We start from the raw sequence: 16,294 nt of genomic DNA, 5'->3' as shown, positions 1-16,294 counted from the left end.
AGTATCTTTTATTTCATAGCGAGTAAAACTTTATTTTTTATATCGGGATGACTTTTGATTAGCTATAGAGGAGTCCACTAAAGCGAATACCGTTGTTTCACACTTTCACCCAAACCTCTACCGAACCTCACAAAGACACAAACCCTCAACTAGTTATACCTCTTTTCACATTCACAACACCTACCTACAACCTACCCATCTCTTCTCCGAGCTCAAAACAAACACAACAATGGCGGCAACCGAGAAGAGGTGCTATTACGAGGTATTAGGTCTCCAACAAAGCTGCACCCAAGACGAAATTCGCAGCGCCTACAAAAAGCTCGCCCTTCAACGCCACCCCGACAAGCTCATACAATCCGGCATCGCCTCAGCCGACGCAACCGCCGCATTCCAAGAGCTTGTTCGAGCCTATGAAATTCTATCCGACCCGAAAGAGCGTTCTTGGTATGATTCACATCGATCCCAAATCCTTTTTTCATCGAATTCTGGAAGTGATTCTAATTCCAATTCTGATTCCCCATTCCCTGATTTGTTTTCATACTTTTCTCCTTCTTGTTACACTGATTATACGAATCCGAAAACTGGGTTTTATAAGGTTTATGGTGATGTGTTTGATAGAATTTATGCGCATGAAATTAAGTATTGTAGGTTGATGGGGTTGAATTTAGGGTTAGTTAAGGAGGCCCCATTGTTGGGGGATTTGAAATGTGATTATAGTCAGGTGAATGCGTTTTATGGGTATTGGTTGGGGTTTAGTACTGTTATGGATTTTGGGTGGGTGGATAAGTATGATGCTGCTGCTGGGGAGAATAGAAAGTCGAGGCGGTTGATGGAGGAGGAGAATAAGAAGGTGAGGAAGAAGGCGAAGAGGGAGTTTAATGAGACAGTTAGGGGTTTGGCGGAGTTTGTGAAGAAGAGGGATAAGAGGGTGATTGATATGATGGTGAAGAAGGAGAAGGAGAGGGAGAAGAAAAGGGCGGAGGAGATGGCGAAGAAGAAGGAGAGGGAGAGGGAGAAGTTGGAGAGGGCGAGAATGTATGAGGAGCCAGATTGGGCTAAGGTTGAGGAAGTGGAATTGGAGGATTTAGAGGAGGATGGGGAGGGAGAGGAGGAGAGGAAAGAGTTGTATTGTGCTGCTTGTGGGAAGAAGTTTAAGTCGGACAAGCAGTGGAAGAATCATGAGCAGTCGAAGAAACATAAGGAGAAGGTGGCTTATTTGAGGAAGTCTTTTATCGAGGAAGATGATTTTGAGGATGTCGAACAGGTGGATGTTGATGGTGGAATTCAACATGAAGATGAAACTGTGGAGCCTGTGGCAGAAAATGTGGATGATAAGGATGATGTGGCAGGGAATGTGGACAGTGAAAACGTTGTCGTCGATGATGGTTTTGTATCTGCAGAGGATGATGTTGATGAGTTAGAAGAGAGGTTTCAGGAAAGTGTTGGGTTTAAGGAGGGAAAAAGTAGATATGAACTCCCTTCTGATAAAGAAGATGGCATTGGTAATGATGAATTGAATGATATTAGACAGTCTCCTGGTGGATCCGATGATGAGTCAGTTGATCTTGAAGCCATGATATCTGGTCGCCGGAATAAGAAGCATGTGACTTCAAAGAATGAATCTTTTGAAAGCAATAATATTCAGAGTGAGGATGATATAGAGCCTATGGAGTATAATAACAAGAAAGTAAAAAAGAAGAGCAGAAGAGCCAAGAAAGAGAAGGACAAACCTTCTCAGGCAGAACCGTCAAGAGTAGGTGATAATATTACCAATGTGCCAGTTATGGAAAACAATGGACTCAGTGCTTCAGATACAGCAAACAATGGGGATGATGATCAAGTTGATCATGACCCACAAACTAGTACCAAGGCCGGGAAAAAATCTTTTGGAAGGAAAGAAAAAGGTACCATCAAACGAGATACTGAGACAAAACCAAAGAACTCGTGTAAAGGAAGGAAACAAAAGGTGAGTAGTATAACTAGTATTAATTTTTTCTAGTACTTTGTAGCAATTTCCTGCTCATTGTTTGCAATGATCTTTGTTTTCGACATTACTTATATCATGTGCAACTATCCTATGCAATAATAATATCCATCTTGGTAACTTTTATTTTTTATTTTTTTTTCTTATGTGATATCTAGTTTGTATCCTGAAATAGTATTTGGTTAAAAGTAACTTGAGAGATGCAAACATTTGTCGCTGAATGGAGAATAATATTATTTCTTGAGGAAGATTGGGTTATTGTTTGATAGGGAGTAAATATAAATAAAAGATATTCCTCATTGAAAAAGAATTTCAGTACCATCAAATACCCTTTATGACCATAAGCTCCACTGAAAGCTGCTTCTCACTTTCTTGCACATACCTGCTGGAAGAGTTGCTTCTCTAAATACTATCCCCTCTACTATACTTTCCTTTTCGGGTGTCCTAAAATAATTTTTCTATTTCCTATTATGGTGTTCCAAAATAGTCCCTCCTTCCCACCATACTTTTCCCATTGAGAAAATTTCATTGGAACTAAGATATTTTGGAACATGTATGATTTGCAATTATTACCTTACATTTGTAATTGTATTTCTATTGCAAATTACATGATTCAATGTTTGAGGAAGAAAAAACATTTGCAATTGTAATCTTTTTGGAAATTACATGATTCAATGTTTTCGGGAGGAAAAACATTTGAACTCGTATTTTTATCCTCATTTTTTCCAGAAAATTGCACCCCTTTTATGCACGGGAAAATGATTTTTGGTCTTTTTTGCAAGAATGTTTAGAATGCAACAATAACATCTATACTTTTATCTTCCCCCAACATTGAATAGTGTAATTTCCAATAAAAATACAATTACAAATGTAAAATAATAATTGCAAATCATAGATGTTCCAAACTTCTTAATTCTTGTGAAATTTTCATATTAAAGATATAGTGGGATGGGGGAAGTATGATTTACCCACCCTCAAAGGCACACTATTATTATGAGCATATGGCTTGTGTGTGTGTAATATGCCCATATTTCTATTTATTGCTTTCTTTATATCCAAATAGTTAAAACGGAACGAATTGTGTTCTTGACTCACTTGCAATTACTGAATAATAAGGATCACATTTTGGAGATAATAAATTCCTTTATTTGGGTCCTCGTTATGTCGTACTAGAGATCAATATTGATCAATGGACTAAAACAAAATAAATGCAACGCTCACCTAAACGGATTGTATAAGGTTACACATAATGTAACAAAAGAAAAAACGAGCCGAAGTTGGGCTTGGTGTGGCCTACCAAGTGGAGTGGAAAAGGGGAGTATTAAGTTGCCCTAATTAGAGTAATATGATCATATAGTTGGGGATTTGGGAATAAAACATATGCACAATATATTTCACCCAAAAGAAATTACGTATAATTTTACTCTCTCTCCCGCTCACATAGCCAACTCTATACTCCAAGAAGGAGGAGGTGGTTTTCTTCGGTCAGTGGAGGTTTGATCTACACCGATGGAATATTTGTAGAGGAGCTTCAGTTGCGGTTCTATATCTCCCAAAATGTCTAGTGTGCATAGAGAAAAATCATGCTACGAAGGTTGTACTCTAATCAATTTTGTGATCCTTTAATTGTATATGCATTTTGATCTTGGTTTGAGTACTATGGATATGATACATGAAATTTTACTTGGTGTAACTCACATACCATATAGGGTTTTAGGTACTTTTAGCAAAATTTCATGTGTCATGTACATTGCATCTTAACCAAGATCAACATGCATATACAATTGAAGGATCATATAATAGATTATAGTACAACCTTTATAGCGTGATATTCTTCTATGCAAACTTGACTTTTTGGGAGATTTAGAGCTGCAACCTAAGCTCCTCTACAAATATTCCACCGTTGTAGATCAAACCTCTACCTTTTCTTTCTTGGAGGAAACAGTTGGCTATTTGTGAGAGAGGAGACGAAATTATTTGTAGTTTCTTGGGTGAAATATGATGTGTATTACAAGTACTTTTTATTCCCATATCCCTAATTATATAATCATATTATCAGGGCAACTTCCATTTGGCACACTAAGCCAAAATTTGGCTCGATTTTATTTTATTTTATTTTTAAAATCCAACATTTTATGTGTGACCTCATAAGATTCGTTTAGGTGGGCATTGTGTTTATTTCGTTTTAGCTCAATGGTCAATATTGGTCTCTAGTAAGATATAATGACGACCCAAATAAACGAACTTATTATCTCCATTATCTCATCCTTGTCGTATTTAGTATTTGCCCATGAGTCAAGGACACAATCCTTAAATACCTACGACCAATCCACCAATGCTATAATGTGTAGTATAATGAACTTAAATAGATGATACTAGATATAAGCCCGTGCCGGTTCTAGTAATCATTTTATTTAATTTAAAATTGTGTATATTTATGAAGATCATTCATTAAATATATGGATAAAATTCCTAATATCATAAGATAATTTTTTAATTTTAACACTAAAGTTATCTTTTGTTGTTTTATTTATTTTATGTGACGCTTTAATTTAAAATCCCAAACCTTATTCACTAATTTTGCTTATGTGACAATTTAAATTTTTAATTCAAAAAAGAAATGACAAATCTCGTTTTTTTATTGATCAAAATAAGTCTTTTGCCTATGCGTTTATTTAATATACTCGTTCTGTTTAAAATGTCAGTCTATCGTTTAAGTATAAAATATTATGGGGAATTAGTCATATGTGATTTAGTTTTATTCGTCTCGATGAGTACATTATTAAAATCAAACTTTTACAATATATTCTAGGGAGAGATTAAAGATATTTGCGATAAAAATTTGCATCCATATATGTAAAAAAGATAATTATTACTTTTTTTTTTTATTATTATTTTTTTTTTAAGAGAAGATAATTATTGGTTTTTAAAAATAATTTAAATTTTAATTATTCTCTATTCGTTGTTTTTACCTATGTGTTAAAATTCTTAAATCTTATTCGTCACTTTTGCTTAGGTAGCGAGTAAATTTTTTAATTCTAAAATAAATTATTAATCTAATTTTTCATTGGACAAAATAATACCTTTTCTTATGTGGCGCGCCAAATGCTCCCGAAAAATGCCTACTTTATTTATATATATTAGATTTTAAAAATATATTTCCTCATATTATTTAATTAGTTAAAATAATATCTTTGTGAAAGGATAAATTTTCAAAAACATATTGATGTATATATGCATAGTTCTAGTTCCTATCCTTTAATTTGATATCTTTATATGCTAATATCATCAATCAATAACATAATACTAAAAGAGACACTAAATCATATAATTGTAGTATTTACTTCCTAAAAAAATTTTCAGATATTTTCCATATCTTTTATTTTATAAAATATTATTTTATATCTTTTACTTTTTGATTCGGAATTCAATTTTGGATATAAATTAAGATTCAAACTTTTTCAATTTCATTTAATAATATGAGGATTATTTTTGGTAGATTTTGAATTAACATTATAATTCGTTATAAAATTTTGTGAAAACCGTGCATGGCACGGGACTTAATCTAGTTTACCTATATACTGTGCTCAATCAATTGATTGAAATGAATCAATTAATTTATTGCTTTTTCTTGTAAGAATAGGTATGACCATTGAATAATCCTCGTTCACGGTTTGCTTTTTTACTAAAATTTTATATTAAACAAAATTAAGTTAAATGTTAGACCATGCTAGATTAGTCCTTGAAAAACTTTTGTATACACCCGGTTTACACTAATATTAGTGTACATCGAACAGTATAAGGGTAATTTTCAGCTAATTTTAGGGTAACTTTTTGTCTTTTTGAGTTACTTTAAACATAATACAATTTTTATAGATATAGACAACAAGAAAAGTTTTATAAAGGTAATTTAATTACATTCAATCACTAATAATTGATTTTAAGTCATTTAAAATGTGATTCTTTGTTAATAAAGCGTAGATAATTTTTACTTGTATTGGGTTACTTTTATGCATATTGGGGTAACTTTTATTCATTTTAGGGGTAACTTTTGATCACTTTAGGCTATCTTTATAATGGATGTATAATAATTATTATACACCCGATTTTTGTAAAAGTTTGTGTTAGTCCTCTTGGAAGTTCTATCTTACATTCTACGGTTGCCTATTTCACATTACTCTCTGCCCTAAGAGTAGAAGAGTAAACTTGTGGCAAAGTTTTGTACATGAATCTCAAACCTTAAACTTCCATGCTTTAATGAACATATGTCTTACTTTATTACTTGATTCTGGGTTGCTGATTGATTTTTTAGAAACAAAGCTCTTACCTCTTCTTTATTTATTTAACCAGTTTGTTTGCATGCTTATACTAAACTTACATTCTGACTTGTTGCAGGAAAAATCTAAAAATCACGAACCTGTATGTGAAAAATGTGGGGAAGAGTTTGAGTCAAGGTAATAATAAAGTTTGACGCTAACCCTTGTTTAACTAAACTGTTGCTTTGATGTTTGTCGTAGTCCTGGTTGTTTCAATTTTAATGTGGTGCAATCATCGTTTGACAGATCTAAACTTCACAAACATTTAAGTGAAACTGGTCATGCAACGGTGAAAATTAGATGATAAATTGGAAATTGCGTCGCACGAACACATTTTTCTCCCTCATATTGGTGATGCTGATTAGCTGCATGAGGACGATTATTCTACGTTCAAGAATAGATGTTGTCTTGGCCTGTCAATTCTTGGAGCTATATCCACAAAATCTGTTGCATTGGGATAGCTTGCTTGAGTCTCAACATAAGAGAAAATTTTGGATGTAGCCAAATTTTTATCATGTCAGGATGACCGGGCTATGTAATTGTTTGTGCCATCTTTGGATGAATGTTCTTTATCTGTATTTTTTGACGGGGCAAGGGAGGTTAGCAAAAATTATTTGTACTGTGCTGGAAACAAGAAAGATAGTAGACAGGAAAGAAGAAAGGTAACTCAAAAGGCAAAATTTTTTGTACTAAATGTTTACACGGAACTTCATATAAATTAAGCTGTAAAGAGAGATACTCCAATGACTACGTTTTTTTGCTTAGCTTGTGTATCCCATAATTAGATATTATAGCTCTAACTGCACTACAGAGGTTTCTTTGCAAGAACAATTGCAGGCATGCCCAATTTTTATGTAGGCTGTCTGACTCTTGCAAGAACAATTGCAGACATGCCCAATTTTTATGTAGGCTGTCTGACTCTTGTATGCCCGTAAGTACTCGTACAATACAGAAATTGGCTTCTGAAGCTGGTACCAAAAAAAAAAAAAAGAAGAAAGTATTTTTATTCCAATCCGTCATTTAATAATAAATTAACAGAAATATTGATCCATCCTTGCAAAGAACTTGATATGCCCCCCAATAACAGTCACTGAGGCAGTACTGTAGCTTAGGAAGAGTAACCAAGCCAATTTACAAATTAGGGCACAACATATTTACAAAATCTAGTTCAAGCAACTTTGCATCATCACTAATCAATGATTATCCAAAATAATGATTTTTACAATAAATTTAAGAATCTGCTCCATCTAGAATCAGAGAGGTCTTGCAGCAGCTTCTTTTATGTAAGCTAATGCTTCTTCTTCTGAAAGCTGTCCTCCTTCTGACAGTCCCCTGATCAAGGTATTAGCATAAACATTGCCAGGAGCACATCGTGGTAATTTTGCAGATTTGAAGGCCTTTACATCATGCAGATCACACCTGAAAAAGAAAAAGACACATCATTTGATACGGGTTTGTGGAACTCATCATTTACAATCCACGGATAACAAGACTTGTAAAACGTACGTCATGGTAAGGATAGGAACACCCTGCTCCTCGCCCAAAAAGACTACATTTCGATACCAACCTCCCTGCATTTGAAAGAAATTGCTTTGGTTAGCATAGCAGATGAGAATTTTTCTTGCTCCTACCATCAAAAACAGGAGAAATGGAGTGAAAGGAGGTTGGGGGGGTGGAGAAGAGGGTGGGGGGGGGGTCATAAGTAAAACTAGTGGATGTCAAAGCTAAATTTAGGTCCCATTATCACACCACTTGAATCCTAATAAATATTATGGTAAAATCATGAAATTAACTTGAAGCAGGACTGCAGGACTATTAGAATCATATTGCACAATTATATCCGAACTCTGGAATTTAGATGTGCACTTAATATAGGGCTGTACAACTCACCTCAGCAATGGAGAAGGATCCAGTATTTTTAACAGTATTCAGAGTTTCCGATGTAATCCAAGGAGCATCAACATTACAACTTAAGGAATTTTCTTGAAACAAAACATCATTAAACTGCTCCAGCCTGTATACAAATCAGAGTTGGCATTTTAAATGTTAGATGTTTGCTGAAGCTGTTAATGATATACCAAGTTGTACACCCAACTTGGGGGGTTGTGTATGTGTGTGGGTGGGTGTGTGGGGTGGGGGTGGGGGGGGGGGGGGGGGGGATTAGCAAAGCCGAGATGATATAAGAAAAGATGGAAAAAGATCACTTACGTAAGTTTATACATGCAGATATAAGATTTTTCCACTGCACTACTTTCAGGATGAAGGAAAGCAACTCCACCAGGACCCCATGTTTTAGTATAATCATGGCCAAAGAATAACCTATGAGGAATACACTTCCACATGACATCTTTTGGTGGGCTACTGTCCATGGAACCTGAACATGATTTTTGCATACCTTCCACCTGATTACATCAGCGAATTAAAAAGCCAAATGAGGACTGACATATTTCACATAACTCACTATCAACTCTAGGAACATATCACAGAACCTTCAGAGTACAACTATAAGATAGCTTTACCCAAAAACCTCCTCGAGGACAACACAAACCACCACTCTCCCGACACTGAAAGTTGCCATTTGAGCATGAAATTAAATGCAGTAGGCTACATATATGTTCTTTTTTTTATGGGACATCTAGAGGTTATACTCTGGTGTTTAATTACAATGGCGTACAGAAAAAAACAGCATAATTACTTTTATTAACAGGAAAGGACATATAGAGCATGAGATTCATGCAAACATAAGTCAGCAGCAGCCACTAAATTAGTCCATCAAACCAATTCTAAAATATTATTTTTAGCAATTACTTCCATATAGACAACATAGTTTACCTGTCCACCTTGGATATAACAGAGAAGTCTCGGTTTCCACATATTTGAACCAAAAGATGCATACCAAATATCAATTAGCTTCTGCTCAGCTCTCCAAGAGACTGAAGCATCCTTCTGATCTGCACTCCAATAAGACAGCAAATGAAATTAGATGGGGAGGGGCAGAAAAGGGTAGTGGCTGGAGACTTCTAATTCTTGCTTGGGAGAAACAAAATTCCTTCTATCAGGACCTTCATCAACTTTCAGTGCTGAAAGCGGTTGTATAATTTCCTTGATAGCTTCCTCAATATCTTCAGTTTCAGACTCGGAGCTCACTTCAACCAGCAGCTGTTTGCAGAAGAATTCAGTGACACATTAATGGAATATTGATTGTGATAAATAAATAAAATGGAGGTAGCATATATCTCAATTATGAATCATTTGATAAAATAGGCAGATGAGAAGTCAGGTTAACCTCTAAGAGAATGCTTAGATTGTGATTAATGCATTAAGGGAGTTATAGAAGAAAAATATATATAAACAAATGAAGGTAGATAACAGTGGTAGATGGGTTGAGGTAGTGATTGTGCGAGGAGGGAAGAAAGGGGAATTATCACCCCAAAAATCAACCTCATCCATTTCCCTCGTTTTATCATCACAACATCATCCCTTCTATTACAAATTTACAATGCCTCATCTGATTTGCTTTTTGCACAATTTTCAATGCAATATTGTAATAAAAATATCTCAAGCAACATAATATAAAAAAGTCTGAATATTACATATTTGGAAACTAAAAATCAAGATGAATCTAACAAGATCTCATGTGACTATATTTTGAAGTAAAGAAAAATCGTGAAAAGTATTATATTTCATTCGATTGTAATCTCTCAAGATTCCAAATAGGACAAACAGAAGAAACAAGGGAGAATTTTTTTATAGGCTTTGGTCACAAATCAATGGAAAATGACAAGCAAATTCATTATGGCCAAGATTCATGAAGTTAAAGTATTACCTGAGATGCAGGCGCTTTCTGGCTTGTTAGCATTTTTGGTAATTCATTGTCGAGGCTTGGCCAATACACACTCAATTTTTGCCGAACCTATGATAATACATGCACTTTTCATAGTAATACAGGAACATGCCCTCAAAGTCAAGGTGCTGTACATAAAAATTATATAATAAAAACCACATATATACTCACATTTTCTATGACGCGCCATGTTGATTCAAATGGATAAGCCTCAGAAGATCCATCAATTGGCTTTTCTTCTAACAATACTTGCACACATGCATGAGCGGAATTTGCCAAAGATTCAAGATTATACCCGCCTTCCAAAGAAAGTAAAATTTTACCTTGGGAAAAATCCATTAACTACAAAAACAGAGTATAAGAAAAGAGCAAGTTTTGGTAAGCAACAGGACCTACAAAGAATTCAAAGATAAATTGTAGAATACAGCTATGTGCTTTGTCATCCTTTATCATGGTTGGTCAAGTACAGTTACCAACAAGCATTTTGGGGACTTAACTTAGCAGAAAAATCTTTTACCAAGATTGTATAAAACATTCAACTTAACAAATACCAAACCATTAACATGTAAACAACAAAGCTTACCAGCACTGTCCCATAAAGGGCAATGATTCATACCACAAGGTCCACAATGTAAAAACTTGTTAACAAGCATATATGCCTAAAATTATTTACATACCAACCTTTCTCAGCAAAACAGAGTAGCCATATGGAGAAATACAGCAACCGCCAAGAGGATCACGAACAGCTGTTACAAAAACACTTTTAATACCTAGAGAAACTTAATGATGTAAATCTAGAAAAATGATCACAAAATCACATCTACCAGCTACAGATAATGCAACATTTTAAGAATAGAAAAAAAGATCGGAAAGTACCAAACAACTTTTAAGCATTTTTTTGAATTTCAAAACCATCAAATATGGAAGGGAACTCAAACTGTTCCATGGATTTGCTTATAGTCTAAGCATCCCAAGATCATATTATGACAACTTAAGAGTACAAGTTTTTAGAGAAAAGAATTACTGGATGTCATTATTAGACAAAATAGATAAATTTGTCAAAATCTCTACAAATTTAGCATCAGAAATGGCCAGGACAACAGCTGAACAGCTTGATTGTTCAGCAATGGTATAATAACTAGGGACTGTTTCGGTACTACACAGTTCACACAGATATTAATGAAAGTCATCTACCAATATCATCTTAATCAACCTGCATCAAACCCGGCAGAAACTATAATCATGTCTGGATTGAATTCTTTAGCAACGGGGATCAATATGTGGTCCCAAGCAGCAAAATAGTCTGGATCACCACATCGACCTTGTTCCCAGGGCACATTAATGTTGTATCCCTCCCCTGGTCCTTCTCCAATCATACTAAGATCGCCATCATCGGTTCCAGGATAAAAACATCCAAAGTCATGCCTAAAAATATAACGAGTCAATAAATAAAAATAAAAAGATTAAGGATATATGTATCCTAATCGTTTGACTTCATACGGAGAAAATGCAACACTCGGAAAATATTACACTCGGAAAATAAATGAATAGACATAGTCTAATTATCTAATTTTTACCTGTGTACTGAGAAGAAAAGAACACGAGAATCCTTCCAAAACATTTTCTGAGTGGCATTGCCATGATGAACATCCCAATCAACAATCAAAATTCTGTGAATGCCTAATTCTGCCTGGAAACAAAATATTCGAAAATAATAATAAAGTCAAACAGTTATCAAAACAAACATTTTCTCTTTCTTTCTTTCTTTTTTACAAAAATTCAGGTCCTTCAATAAACTGAGGGGAGGGGGCGTGAGCAGAGAAGTCTCACTCTTTCATTCAGCAGATAACTAGCTGCAACAGCAACATTATTGAACAGACAAAAACCCATGGGCTCATTTTCCTCGGCGTGATGGCCAGGAGGCCTCACAATTGCAAAAGCAGAATCGAGCTCCCCTTTGGCTACTTTCTCTGCCGCCTATTTGGAATAGCACCAATACTTAGTTCATAACAACAATAATACATACAAAAAGAGAAAGACACTTGGTCCCCTGATAAAAAAGCTTTGCAATTATAAGAGAAACCATGATCTAGCATTTTTGTCCAATACAAATATTTGACATCCAAAGTTTAGACGTAGTAATTTTTCTCAACACTTTTAGAGAGAAAAGTAATGACAAGATGTCACAAGAAAATCCTCTTCAATGTTATGACTTTGATTAATGAAAATAGAAACATATACTTCCTCCGTATTTTAATAAGTGCAACATCACTACTTATGGAAATGAAATCTCTCTTTCTCTCTCCTCAACACATGGGAACACTTCTTTATCTCTCTCTATTTCTCCTCACCAAAACATAGTACTTCCCCTACATGTTACACTTATTAAAATAAAAAAAAATTAAAAAAAAAAACCCGAAGGAAGTATGCTAATAAGGAAGAGCTGAATAGGACCCTTGTAAGAGTTGTAACAAGGCATTCAATGCAAAACCAACTCTAGAAGATCACAGATGAATTAATTTACTAGTTATTTGTAATGGAGTAAAATAGTCAATGATTTTCATTTAAGTTCTCAGCATAACAGACACCCTACAATGGTATGAGCAAGGCTGCTTGACAGTTTAACCTCCTCCCTCCCCACCCCCCCACCCCCCAAAAAAAAAAAAAGTCAATTATAAGATGAAACGAAAGATAAGGAAAAGCAGCGGTATTTTGTATTGATCAGTGTAATTGAACAGTTACAAACTACCCACACGTCAAGTGCTTGATCTCCTTCCAGTTACTTTCTCCATTTATTACATCAACCCCCACCCTCACACCCCAAGTTGCCCACAATTCTCTTTAACAAACATTCTAATAAATTTATGAATTAAGTCTTCTATAACCTAATCTCAAAACAAACTCTGTTGATAGATATCTTCTGCTTGCAATTCCTCATGTGCCCTTAACCTTTCTTCAGGAATAAGTAATTGTAATATGTGGTTTGTGTGGATGCTTAGCATAATTTTTCCCCATTTTGGAGGGCTTTAATCCCATAATTTTGGCAATTCATTTCTGAGATTATGATTTGATACCAATCCCTCTTAATTATGATACCCAGAAAACAAATTGAAAACAGGGTTTTTATAAATTTAATTTTAGTATGTAAACACTAAGGACTTTTCAGGGAACTAACCTTTAAGAATTATCTCATTAGGGGATGCTATTCTCTCCCTTTAATAATTGGGTGAGGGTCGAATATAGAGTGTGAAGAGGAGAGAGAAATAGAGGAAGGAGAAGATGCAGCCATAGAGAAAGTATGACTTCAAAAAAGACGAGAGTGAGAGGGGTATGGTGGCGGCGGCTAGATGAAAGTCAAGATGGTTTGACTAATTGTGAGATTGTGGAAATGATGAAGATAGTGAATGGGAGGTCTGGCACAAGGAGGCCAAAGGCTGATGTTTCTTACTACCTCCAAACTTGTATGTTCTTTATGCTTTCCATTTTAATTCATTCTTGAAGTACTTTACACTTTTATTTTTTTTGGCAACCCTATATACTACCTTACCCCCACAATATTTACTCCTTTCCACTCACTCTCTCTTACCTTTTCCACTTTTTTCTTACACCTACTCACTAAATCAACACTCTTTCTGCATTAACCTTAATTTGTGAGCAAGTAGTAACCATAAAAAACTTACGAGATAGGATGTAGTATCATTATTATTTCTATTTACTAGTCTAAAAGGTTTGCTAATTAATTTTTAATACCCTTGCAACAATTATAGATTTAAATTATGCCAATCTGGTCACAGTACCTAATTCCTTCATGATTCTATTATAAGGATAGATCTTTAGGATAAGTGATTAACCAAATTATAACAGTGGACAGTGTATCATAACAATTAAAAACAGCCATTAATGGGAGCAGCTCTTGTGCTGAACTTATTACCTCTATAACAGACCCTGCAGCTAAGTAAGCAGCTTCTGATGAACCTTTGTTGAGATAAATGGAATTATATTTCGAAGCAATCCTATCCCTGCGAGAATCAAACTTCTTGGAGCTTATATTGCGAATCAGGTCAACATGGGTTTTGGAGTGAACAGATTGTATGTATTTATCTTCTGCTTCCTTAGCATCAAGAACAACACATCTGAAAAAAGAGAAAGCAAAATATAAAATTTTAGAGTACACATTCAATAATAGAGTTGAAGTACAATGGTACTCAAAAGTATATAAGGTACTCAATATTACTAAATTTGTACAATTTACATAAACACTGCTTTCATTTTTCAAGCAACCACCACAGGACCACCAAGAGGCTATGGATTTGCACAAGACTATAACAGCAAACTCTTTCTCTATGATATCCCTAGATTATAGGTAACATTCAAAGTTTAGTGAGTTAAAATTTGAACTTTGTTTTATTATTCTCGAAGTTACCCTTAACTGAGATTTTCAAAGGAAAAATACATTATGGTGAAAGAAAAATCTAATAGCAGAAATAGATGTGGTAATTAACTCAATTCCTGATCTTTAATCTTATTTGGCCTATTCTTTAGGAATGGAAAATGAACAACATAGCACTTTCCCGCTATTTTTGCTTCCATACAAACTTGTGGATTTTATCATTTACTTAATTCCAAGTTCCAACACAATAGTTGTTCATAAAAGTTAGATACAAGAGGTGCACAACATCAAGCAATCATTTTATTCTTTTGCATGTCTTCAAAGTGTTTGGTAAACAATTCTCTAAAACTGCACAGGTCAACAGCCTTAATAAGCTATGGATAGTCTATTCTCCTTCAATCCAGCAAACTCCTTATAAAGTACACAACACCTTACCAATGAAATTTAAGGGAATAACAACCTAAAATCCAACAGTGACACATACCAGACAGTAGACAGACCTCGTCCCACAATACATCAATGAGGCCAATTCGTGGGAGCTCTCGTGACTAATTCAAACCAAATGCTTCCACACAAAGAACAAAATCAAACTACCTAATAATGAAAAACTCACAAAGATACTACATTTACTAATAATAACATAGTCCATAGTCCCTAGTCCCCAGTCCCTACACCAGTGGCACCAAATTCAAACTCTACAATCAAAACTTCTTTCATTTAACCTTACACAAATTCGCGCTCATTAACAAGCAATTCTAAATAAAAAGACCTAATCATGAAGATCCTCACAAAAGATTATACATTTACTAAGAATAACATAGTCCCTACACCCCCAAATTCAAACTCTACAATCAAAACCTCTTTCATTTAACAATACATAAATCCCCTTGTTTGTCTACTAGCAATTCTAAGCAACTTCAACCACCACACACATTACACAAATCATAACACAAAATTCCTCACAAAAAATTCATAAACAAATCATCACAAACCGAATAAAAATAGTAAATTCTACTTCAATTTTGCACAATTTTCACACAAAACAAAAAATTAACATACTTACCACATTAAAAAAAAAAAAAAAAAAAAAAAAAACAGAATTCAGCAAAATTAGCAAACAAATACTTCAAATTAAAATTAAAATTAAAATAGAAATAAAGGGGAAAAAAAAAAAAAAAAAAAAAAAGAGAAACCTATCAGTGAGACCGGAATTACGAAGTTTGTTCCAAATAACCCTAATTCGATCAGGACATTCAGGATGATCATCACCATCAGGAGTATTATGGTTGCACATTCGTTCATCGTAGACTAACCCTACTCGTCGTTCATTTCTCTGGGAATTTCCTGCTTCTTCCGCCATTTTTTCTCTCCAATTTTGGTTGCTCAAAAAGTCCAATGTTTATAAGACTAGTCCACTTCGAACTAAAGGAAGAAAGAATCCGAATCTATGTACTAGTACTTTACTTCTTTTTTTTTTTTTTTAAATGGATTTATTTCAAATTTAAATCACACCTCAATTTTATTTTATTTTTTTTCCTTTTGGACTTTGGAGGGAAATTTTTTTTAATTATTACTTTTTTTTTTTTTTTTTGAGTAGAAAGCAATAGTAACAATTCAATTTTTATAATTTTTTTTTTTTTTGGTGTTAAGAGAGCCACAAGGGCGGGGTGAGAATCAATCTCAGCATCTCCTGAAACGAGAGAAAAGCTCTAACAACTGACCTATCCCTCACTCTCAATTTTTAAAAATTTAATAGGGGT

General features: G+C 34.4%; 2 protein-coding genes across 2 annotated transcripts; one reads left to right on the top strand and one right to left on the bottom strand.

Annotated features, from left to right (window-relative positions):
* The first annotated feature begins 116 nt into the window (after nucleotides 1-116).
* Nucleotides 117-7,047, top strand: LOC145567348 (DNAJ protein JJJ1 homolog). The gene is made up of 3 exons (XM_081626613.1): nucleotides 117-1,966; nucleotides 6,380-6,438; nucleotides 6,547-7,047. Exons 1-3 carry the CDS (start codon nucleotides 230-232, stop codon nucleotides 6,602-6,604), a joined length of 1,854 nt encoding a protein of 617 aa, XP_081482739.1. The 5' UTR covers nucleotides 117-229; the 3' UTR covers nucleotides 6,605-7,047.
* A 236-nt stretch (nucleotides 7,048-7,283) lies between these two features.
* On the bottom strand, nucleotides 7,284-15,945 carry LOC145567347 (histone deacetylase 5-like). The gene is made up of 14 exons (XM_081626612.1): nucleotides 15,728-15,945; nucleotides 14,076-14,277; nucleotides 11,975-12,121; nucleotides 11,722-11,834; nucleotides 11,358-11,569; nucleotides 10,826-10,890; nucleotides 10,316-10,486; nucleotides 10,127-10,213; nucleotides 9,363-9,459; nucleotides 9,133-9,251; nucleotides 8,509-8,702; nucleotides 8,191-8,314; nucleotides 7,807-7,871; nucleotides 7,284-7,719 (listed from the first exon to the last, which is right to left on the bottom strand). The coding sequence occupies exons 1-14, from the start codon at nucleotides 15,892-15,894 to the stop codon at nucleotides 7,554-7,556; spliced, it is 1,929 nt and encodes a 642-aa protein (XP_081482738.1). The 5' UTR covers nucleotides 15,895-15,945; the 3' UTR covers nucleotides 7,284-7,553.
* Between the last annotated feature and the right edge of the window lie 349 nt (nucleotides 15,946-16,294).

The sequence above is a fragment of the Chenopodium album genome, chromosome 11, assembly GCF_948465745.1.
Source record: "Chenopodium album chromosome 11, dcCheAlbu1.1, whole genome shotgun sequence".
Lineage (NCBI taxonomy): Eukaryota > Viridiplantae > Streptophyta > Magnoliopsida > Caryophyllales > Amaranthaceae > Chenopodium > Chenopodium album.
The sequence above is the reverse complement of the archived record's forward strand: the minus strand, read 5'-3'. Positions and strand labels throughout refer to the sequence as shown.